The sequence below is a fragment of the Ictalurus furcatus genome, chromosome 25 (assembly GCF_023375685.1).
Source record: "Ictalurus furcatus strain D&B chromosome 25, Billie_1.0, whole genome shotgun sequence".
In the NCBI taxonomy this organism is placed as follows: domain Eukaryota; kingdom Metazoa; phylum Chordata; class Actinopteri; order Siluriformes; family Ictaluridae; genus Ictalurus; species Ictalurus furcatus.
Genome location: NC_071279.1, coordinates 4,099,176 through 4,108,368, shown reverse-complemented (window position 1 = coordinate 4,108,368; position 9,193 = coordinate 4,099,176). Strand labels below are relative to the sequence as shown.

General features: G+C 40.3%; 1 protein-coding gene across 1 annotated transcript; it reads left to right on the top strand.

Moving 5' to 3' along the window:
* The first annotated feature begins 1,244 nt into the window (after positions 1–1,244).
* hsp90ab1 (heat shock protein 90, alpha (cytosolic), class B member 1) lies at positions 1,245–8,141 on the top strand. Its single transcript, XM_053613956.1, has 12 exons — positions 1,245–1,401; positions 2,708–2,851; positions 3,235–3,441; positions 3,863–4,022; positions 4,170–4,303; positions 4,449–4,766; positions 5,065–5,230; positions 5,394–5,584; positions 6,057–6,204; positions 6,299–6,567; positions 7,232–7,565; positions 7,682–8,141. The coding sequence occupies exons 2-12, from the start codon at positions 2,708–2,710 to the stop codon at positions 7,792–7,794; spliced, it is 2,184 nt and encodes a 727-aa protein (XP_053469931.1). The 5' UTR covers positions 1,245–1,401; the 3' UTR covers positions 7,795–8,141.
* Positions 8,142–9,193: the final 1,052 nt, after the last annotated feature.

Below are 9,193 nucleotides of genomic sequence, written 5' to 3'. Positions count from 1 at the left end.
ACACCATACTGTGGTTTCCTCTCACCTCCCAAAAAATATGCCAGTAAGGTGGATTTGCTATGCTAAATTGCATGTAAGTGTGAAAGTAGTAGGCTATGTGTGCCCTGCAATGGACTAACATCCAATGGACAGTGATTACTGATGATGAAAAAATGAATTAGGTGGGAAATGTGACAAGGACACGTGAAAAAAGTATTAAACATAAAATAAAATGTCTAAAAGCATGTAGAAGATTAACATCATGTGATAATTGACATGTGAAGTATTTTCTGTAAGGGGAAATCTAATACTGCTGGGATTTAAAAAAACAACAACAAAACAGACGTGTTTGTGAACTCATCTCAAAATAGAAATTATACATACATAATGTGTTTTTTTATGTTCTTGTGGTATTTTATTTTTTTTTTAAATTACGTACTTATTATTTTATCTATTTTTCATTTTCCAAGCTTGATCCAGCCCTCATTACAGCACTTCGTTATGCCCTGCGGGAATGCCGTTAACATTTGACAGACATGTGACGTCACGGGAGGGTGGGTTTTCTGTAGAAAGTGCTAGAAAGAGACGAAGCACAGCCCCTTCGCATCAGTGATATCCTTCCGATCCAAAACAAAGTTCTGCAGTTAGTGGTGTTCTTTGTTCGATTTCTGAAATATTGCACGCTATAATCTAATCATATTTATATAAATACAATATCGAGGTGAGTTATTATCCTATTATAATTTTTTTTTTAATTTGTGATTCACCCTTTGATAACTTGGTGGGTTAGCAGCACACCTAAATATTTACCACAAATGCAGAATATGAATATACAGATTAAATATATAAATATACAGGTTCGTACACCAACAGTATATAATAACCATAATGTAACAAATGTGGTGTGAGTTATATCTTTTTATTTACAAACATTCTACACATGCTGTATGTAAGTGGTCTTGACAGACGATGCATCACTTCAAGATGCAATTGCAATTAGTATATATTGCTTATATTTATCATTCTGCTTTCTGTTAACCTATGTATATTACATACTTTGTATTTTTGTGACATGGCTGACTAGTTTTTAGCTTTTAGCAAGTATTTAGCCGTTATCGCTTTCCGTTTAACCATGGCAACTAAACGCTGCCTACGGTTAAGTCCGAAACCACGTATTAGCACCCTAAATAGTACATCAACATGCTATAGGTCACTATACAGTACGTAGTGCACTAGTTTGACATGCTACGCTGCTCTATTGCAGCAGTCTCGCGGAGTGATACAGCACTCTGCATATATAAACTATACACTCTAGAAAAATCGTCCCGTCCTTCTTTTACTCCACTGCGTCAGAGTGTGGAGGAGATAGGAAAGTGTTTGGTTGCATTTTGTTCAAGAGAAGTCAACGAAACGGAAGTCAAGGTACGAATTTTTTTTAATTATTAGTATTATTATTCATTTTTATGTATTCGAAACGGGTCAAAGCCTTTAAAATGTAGAGTATAATTAGTTAGGTTTGTGGTGAGAATGCTTAGGGTTCCATTCAGCCGGTAACAAAGATGGTGGTTATGTGGGTGGCTAAATCAGCTAGCATTGCTTTTCGCTTAATTTAATTAAAAAAGCCGTGGTTTTGTGTTCACAATGACTAGTTAATTTAGTTAGCCAGCTAGTCAGTTATCTGTGGACGAAAAGGCTGCTATTAGCAGGTGCTGAGCTAAATTCAAGCCAAATATGGATATTCCTGTATAAAGTGTATCTTGCTTTTTAAAGGTAATATTCTCCATTTAGATTATAATGGAGCAGAAATGATATGACCTTTTTAGTATCATTTAACGTCGACAGAAATAATGGGTCACGCTAGCACGTTTTACGCCTAGCTCGCTATTTATTAACCGGCTCCATCCCAAATGGCGCGCTGCGCCCTGTCTAAGTGCACTACCTAGGGAGCGAAAGAATGGCGTTTCTGCACTACGCAGTGAAATGCGCGTCCAATAGCTAGCCGTTTGGGATTCAGCGATCGACCGCATTGCTCTCTTCTCTATGCTAGCTTGTCGTGTATGTGTGAATCGATAATGTACCGCGAGCTGTGTGTAACATCAGCATTACATGTATATTTATGAACACCGCACATAAAAGGCACTTCTTTAAAATCATTTAAAAGTTTATCAGGCCGTTTTGCTGTTACTTCCTCATGGAACCAACTGTCTGTTTAGGCGGTTTCGTTAGATAACTCTTTAGATATATGATTACCTAATCATTAGTTTTATGATTTTTAGGGTAAGCGGTCATCAATATTATTACATTTTGTTAAGCTGCACGTGCGCCACTGGCTCGTGCGCTTTCATGAAGCACGTGGCTGTGCCCTTTGTGCAGCCGGAAGTTCGGCCATGTTGAAGTGTAGGTGTAGGATCTGCTCTAGTTGCTAGGACTGTCAGTTTAAGTTGCTGACTGATGTTTGTTTATTTATGTCCGTAACTCAGTAGTTATGCTCTTAACTGTGTCTGTCCGTACATTGAATATGATCACTATATGCATACATTACTGATGGTTCAGTTATTGGCATGGAGTAGAAATCCCTACTTTCTACTGCCAAGATGGTGTGTGAAAGAATCTAGTCAGTGTAGGGGTGGGATAGAAGCACGAGTATTAAAAAAAAAAAGCTGTATCAGTAGATGAGAGTTGGTTGTTGTATTGTTATATCAATCTTTTTTTTTTTTTCGCCCCCCAGATGCCTGAAGAAATGCGCCAAGAGGAGGAGGCTGAGACCTTTGCCTTCCAAGCAGAGATTGCTCAGCTGATGTCCCTCATCATTAACACTTTTTATTCCAACAAGGAGATTTTCCTCAGGGAGCTTATTTCCAACGCCTCTGATGTAAGTGCTGTTACAGTAAAGGGAGGAGGTGTGGGTTATATTGTCAAGATAAGAATTTTTATATCTATACCGTGGACAAATATCAAGTTTGGCATATCTGGGATAGCAGCATGCGTTCAACTTGGATGAGAAATGGTGACTAACATATTACTGTTGCTGAGTAACTGCAGATTTCTCAGACCAATTTTAACCGGTTGTACAGAGCCAGATTAATCCAGCTTCTTATAGCAAATTTCTAGCAAACCTCAGAAATTGAATTACTTTGTCACACAATGAGTCATGTATCCATCTTCAATTATAGTATTTTACCCATCACAAGTCCTGCATTTGTACATTTTAGTATGAAAAATTAAACGTGTTCTTGTCCCTTTTTTATGTTGTAGGCCCTTGACAAAATCAGATATGAAAGTCTGACTGATCCATCTAAACTGGACAGTGGGAAGGACCTCAAGATTGACATCATTCCCAACAAGCATGAACGCACACTGACCATTATTGACACTGGAATCGGCATGACCAAGGCTGACCTCATCAATAACCTGGGAACCATCGCAAAGTCCGGAACCAAGGCCTTCATGGAGGCTCTTCAGGTAGTGTTGTGAAACATGAGCCACATCTCATTGCATTAATGAGTAATGCACTAGGAAAGCAAGAGGGGAGGAAATTAAATGGTCATTTAGTACTGCACTCTGGCAGTTGGTGAATCATTCTGCCCTTGATGAACAGGGTTCAGAATTTGTACCCTTTAAAAATATCCAGTTTCCTCTTGGGTATCAGTAAAGTCCAACTTTTTTATTAAACTGAACCTGTACTTGTTAGACTGTTTGCACAAGCTGCTTAAAACTTGAATGGAGTGGACACATTTATAGTGCAGTGGGACCTAATGCTGAATCTAAACAAATTGGTACCTGAAAGATGTACAGTTTATACACCCCTACTTGTATAGGTAATAAGCTCTTTTTTTTTTTTTTTTCCCTTTTTTTTTTTCTAAATCCATCTTTTCCTCTTCAGGCTGGTGCAGATATCTCCATGATTGGGCAGTTTGGTGTGGGTTTCTACTCTGCCTATCTGGTGGCTGAGAAAGTGGTGGTAATCACTAAAAACAACGATGATGAGCAGTATGCCTGGGAGTCTTCAGCTGGTGGATCCTTCACAGTAAAGGTTGACCATGGTAGGTTGAGTCTAGTGCTTCTTTAACACTAGTTAGATGGCTGGTGTGCATTTTAGGGTGGAACCATTCGTTTCATGCTCGTCATATGCATATGAAACTTATTGCTAAGTTTGTCCAAGTTACTGATGGTTGGGGGTCTGTTTACAGGTGAGCCCATTGGCCGTGGAACCAAAGTCATCCTTCATCTGAAGGAGGATCAGACCGAGTACGTTGAGGAGAAGCGGGTGAAGGAGGTGGTCAAGAAGCACTCTCAGTTCATCGGATACCCCATCACACTCTTTGTAAGTGTTGACGCTTCTGTACAGCCAAGTTCATTCTAGTCAGGTCCATATGAGCTCACTGCATTGATCGTTCAGTAATGCTGTGAATTTACTCAGGAAGCAGAAACTGGTGGCTAATGATGGCTTTGCATAAATGTCTGTGTAGGTGGAGAAGGAGCGTGACAAGGAGATCAGTGACGACGAGGCTGAAGATGAAAAAGAAGAGAAGGAAGAGAAAGAGGAGGAGGAGGAAGGAGAGGACAAGCCCAAAATTGAGGATGTAGGCTCTGATGATGAAGAGGACTCTTCCAAGGATAAGGACAAGAAGAAGAAGAAAAAAATCAAGGAGAAGTACATTGACCAGGAGGAGCTGAACAAGACCAAGCCCATCTGGACCAGGAACCCTGATGACATCACCAACGAGGAGTATGGAGAGTTCTACAAGAGCCTGACCAATGACTGGGAGGACCACCTTGCTGTTAAGGTGCAAAATCTCTGATGGATCAAAATCTTCATTTAGTAAGAATGGGTCTCTAGGCAGCAGTAAGTGGGACATGAATAGTTATTGGAAGCAGTGGGTTATATAACTGTCCTAGCTATATAACTAAGGAGCTAAATCCCTTTTTTAGACATATTTGAGTCATGGGCTTTCACGAGGTGTCTAGTTTCTTGTACGTGTTCAATAAACTTGGTTGAAGGCCTTCAGTGCCAGTCATTTGTAGTTCTTGTAAGTAAAGCCCATTTTGTCCAGCTCTAACATTTCCATTACATCTATGCCACAGCACTTCTCTGTCGAGGGACAGCTGGAATTCAGAGCCCTGCTCTTCATCCCCCGTCGTGCACCCTTCGACCTCTTTGAGAACAAGAAAAAGAAGAATAACATCAAACTGTACGTGAGGAGGGTGTTCATCATGGACAGCTGTGAGGAGCTCATCCCCGAGTACCTGAGTAAGTTCAGCCCTCAAGCCTCAACATCTGAACCTCATTTATTTTTTGTTTAAAGTGATTCACAGTGAAGTAATGTACATGCAGCTTGGTGCACAATTTATCAGTGGTGTGTTACTTCAGTAGCCATTTATGTATGATCTTTTTACTTGTTTATTTACCTCAGACTTCATCCGTGGTGTGGTCGACTCTGAGGATCTTCCTCTGAACATCTCCAGAGAGATGCTGCAGCAGAGCAAAATTCTGAAGGTGATCCGTAAGAACATTGTGAAGAAATGCTTGGAACTGTTTGCTGAGCTCTCTGAGGACAAGGACAATTACAAGAAGTTCTACGAAGCCTTTTCCAAGAACATCAAGGTAAGAACAGACCCTGTAAATGCACAATTGTAGAGGCTTACCACTGTGCTTGGAGCTGTTACATCCACAATGACTCTGCCCCCTTTTTTTTTTTTTTTTTTAACTTTACACTTGCATTCATAGAGGTTTACCATGGATTAAGGTTTGCCTCATTTATGTGGCTCCTGTGACCTAGTACATATTGTCTAGTATCAATGATGTAGTCTCTCTAGTATTGTCTCCTGCGGCTGTGGTGCTTTTGAAATGCTTTTAATGTTGTGTAGATTTCTTTATTCTTTGATTTAGCTTTTTTTTTTTTTTTTTTTTTTTTTTTTTTTTTTTTTGTGCAATTGTTAGTAACTTAATGCAGTTAAGCACCTTACACTTCCAAGTGTAAATATCCCATTAAGAAATGAGCTGTATTTGATACAAAGAGCAATAACATGGTGGGGTGGTTTTTTTTTTTTTTTTTTTTTTTTTTTAAATTAAATAGCTGGGCATCCATGAGGACTCCCAGAACCGTAAGAAGCTCTCGGAGCTGCTGCGTTATCATAGCTCCCAGTCAGGAGATGAAATGACCTCACTCTCTGAGTACCTCAGCCGCATGAAGGACAACCAGAAATCCATTTACTACATCACTGGTGAGGCTTGTGGCATCTCTCTCTCTCCTTCCTCCAACCCTTAGTACAATTTTCACCGTGTGACTGGTTCTGAGAATTTCTTCTTTCCCCAAAGGTGAGAGCAAGGACCAGGTGGCTAACTCTGCATTTGTTGAGCGTGTTCGTAAGCGTGGCTTTGAGGTTCTCTACATGGTGGAGCCTATTGATGAGTACTGTGTGCAACAGCTGAAGGAATTTGAGGGCAAGACCCTGGTCTCTGTCACAAAGGAGGGGCTGGAGCTGCCTGAGGATGAGGAGGAGAAGAAAAAGATGGAGGAGGACAAGGCCAAGTTTGAGAGCCTCTGCAAGCTGATGAAGGAGATCCTGGATAAGAAAGTTGAAAAGGTAAACACAATCTTGGGCATTAAATTGATGACATCCAGCGAAGACCTTTTGGGTTTACGATCTCTTTCTGTAATGATAACAGGTATCCTAGTTCTTGGAGTCAAGCTTTGTGGTAAGTCCAAGTACTCCATCGAGGCTTGGTGTGGTTGAACAAAGATGAACGGTTTGTGTTGTGATAAAGCTTGTTTGTGCAGCTGTCTTAAGAGCATTTTCAGTAATCAGGTCTTTATTTGATGCCCATTAAGTCAAGGCCACACTCAGAGCTAAAATTCTCAGTCTTGGGTTGAACAGAATCCAGTTGCTTTGAGTTGTCACCAGACCTCCACCATCTTAAATATTTACTTTGTATGGTGTTATGAGACTTGTGGACTTGCATGTGACTGGATACCTTCTGATATGAATGAAGGATAATTAGTCTGTGTCAAAATGTGTTCAGAAACCAGTGCCATTGGTCTATAAAAAAATCACCTGCATCTAATTAAGAGTTTGGCTGAAATCAAATGACTACCAAGTATGCAGAAAACTGTTAACTAAGACCTTTTGTGCCCACTAATGTTTTCCTATGTGGCTGCTTACTACATGCTTTCTTACTAACAGTGGCATCACTGACTAGACCAATACACTTGTGATTTCTTATGCATGATAATCTCCCCCATATCACCAGGTTACCGTGTCTAACAGACTGGTTTCTTCGCCTTGCTGCATCGTGACGAGCACATATGGCTGGACCGCCAACATGGAGCGCATCATGAAGGCCCAAGCCCTGAGAGACAACTCCACCATGGGCTACATGATGGCAAAGAAGCACCTAGAGATCAATCCTGACCATCCGATCATGGAGATGCTGAGGCAAAAGGCGGAGGCTGATAAGAACGATAAGGCTGTGAAGGATCTGGTGATCCTGCTCTTTGAGACAGCGCTGCTCTCCTCAGGCTTCTCTCTGGATGACCCTCAGACACATTCTAACCGTATCTACAGGATGATCAAATTGGGACTTGGTAAGATTTCAGACGCTACCGGATTTGGTCTCGGCGATGTCTCACTGCTGATGTTCAGATGCGTTCTCACTACATCAGTATTGTTGTGTTCACTAAATACTCCTCTTTCCACACAGGTATTGATGATGACGACGTACCCTCAGACGAACCGACTTCTGCTCCTGCTCCAGAGGAAATCCCACCACTAGAGGGAGATGATGATGCCTCTCGCATGGAAGAAGTTGATTAAATTTTATGCCATCTATTATCCATTCAGCCTCACTTTTTTCTTTTTTCTTTTACCAATATCATTCCCCTTTGCCCTGTATTAGGGTAATTTGGTCAAACCCCTTTTTTTGTTGTACAAATTGTAATTGGATGGTTCGTCTAGCTATAATTCGAGTACCTCCTTGCACTGAACTTCCTAAAGTGAGGGGACTTCTGGGTAATAACATTCCATCAGGTTTCGGATGTTGAGGGAGGGTTGGCTCTGCTACTCCATACGTTAAGAGGCGGACTGCAAAATGTGTTGTGCCTGAATCCAGGCTGGTCTGTTCAATGTTTGTTTTTTTGCAGAAATTAAATGTGATACAATGACTTGAGGCTCTTGGCTTTTTTTTTTTTTTTTTTTTTTTTTTTTTTTTTTTTTTTTTTTGTGAATGCATCAAGATGATTCTAATGAATTAGATCAGTTTATGAACACTACCCTTACTTCAGAGTGAAAAATGACATCAGATGTTCAGTCCCAAATTGGCATTAAAGTACTGCAGGACAGGTGCTCTTCAGGGGTGTGTAGTATACAGCATATCAGGGTTTATCCTGTTACTAAATTGTAAGATTTCAAAAATTTAGAGAAGGTAAACAAATGAGATTTTCGGGAGAACCTGTGGTCCAAAGATCACTGCATATTAATATTGAGTGGCTGCAAGCCAGCGAATGCTGACCTGTGGTTTTATTTTTTTTATATAAAAGAGGGATTTCAAAGTTGCCTTGCTGGAAGTTCTGTTAGTGACCATGTCAAGCTGCTTTCATGTAAAGTGGCTGCATGCAACAGGCTGTAGAACACTTCACCTTTATACTAATGCAGAGGTTTCTCAACCTTTTGTAACTGAAGCCTCCCCTATCATGTGGCAACCCCCCCCCCCATATTGGAGGAGAACAGGTATAATGATTATCTATTCTATATAAAATCTATCTATATCTAATCTATAATCTGTTTTAGGTAGCCTTTTTAAAAAATATATATATATTTTTTTAACTCTAATTACTTCTCAACTTGTGATTTAAAAAAAAAAAAACTTATAAAACTATAACAGACAGGTATGGAACATGAATGATCAATGTTTCTCAACACTAACTACTTTTGAACAGGCTGTAATAACTACTTTCATGGTGCAGTCCATTTGTCTTGCGTTTTACGTTCTTAACACATAAGAATGATGTAAATTGGGATGAAGGGTGTGTCTCGTTATCCAGCACCGTGTTAAAGCTCTGGCTCTCAGCCCCTCACTGAACAGGGTGGACTCGGAGACAGGTGTGAGTGCAGTGGGAACGCAAGACCTCGTGCTTGCAGGATAGTACTGGTGTCATTTGGAAGTCATAAGGTTTCTCCAAAAAGTTGCTAGATTTGTCACTAGGTGCTTTTTTTC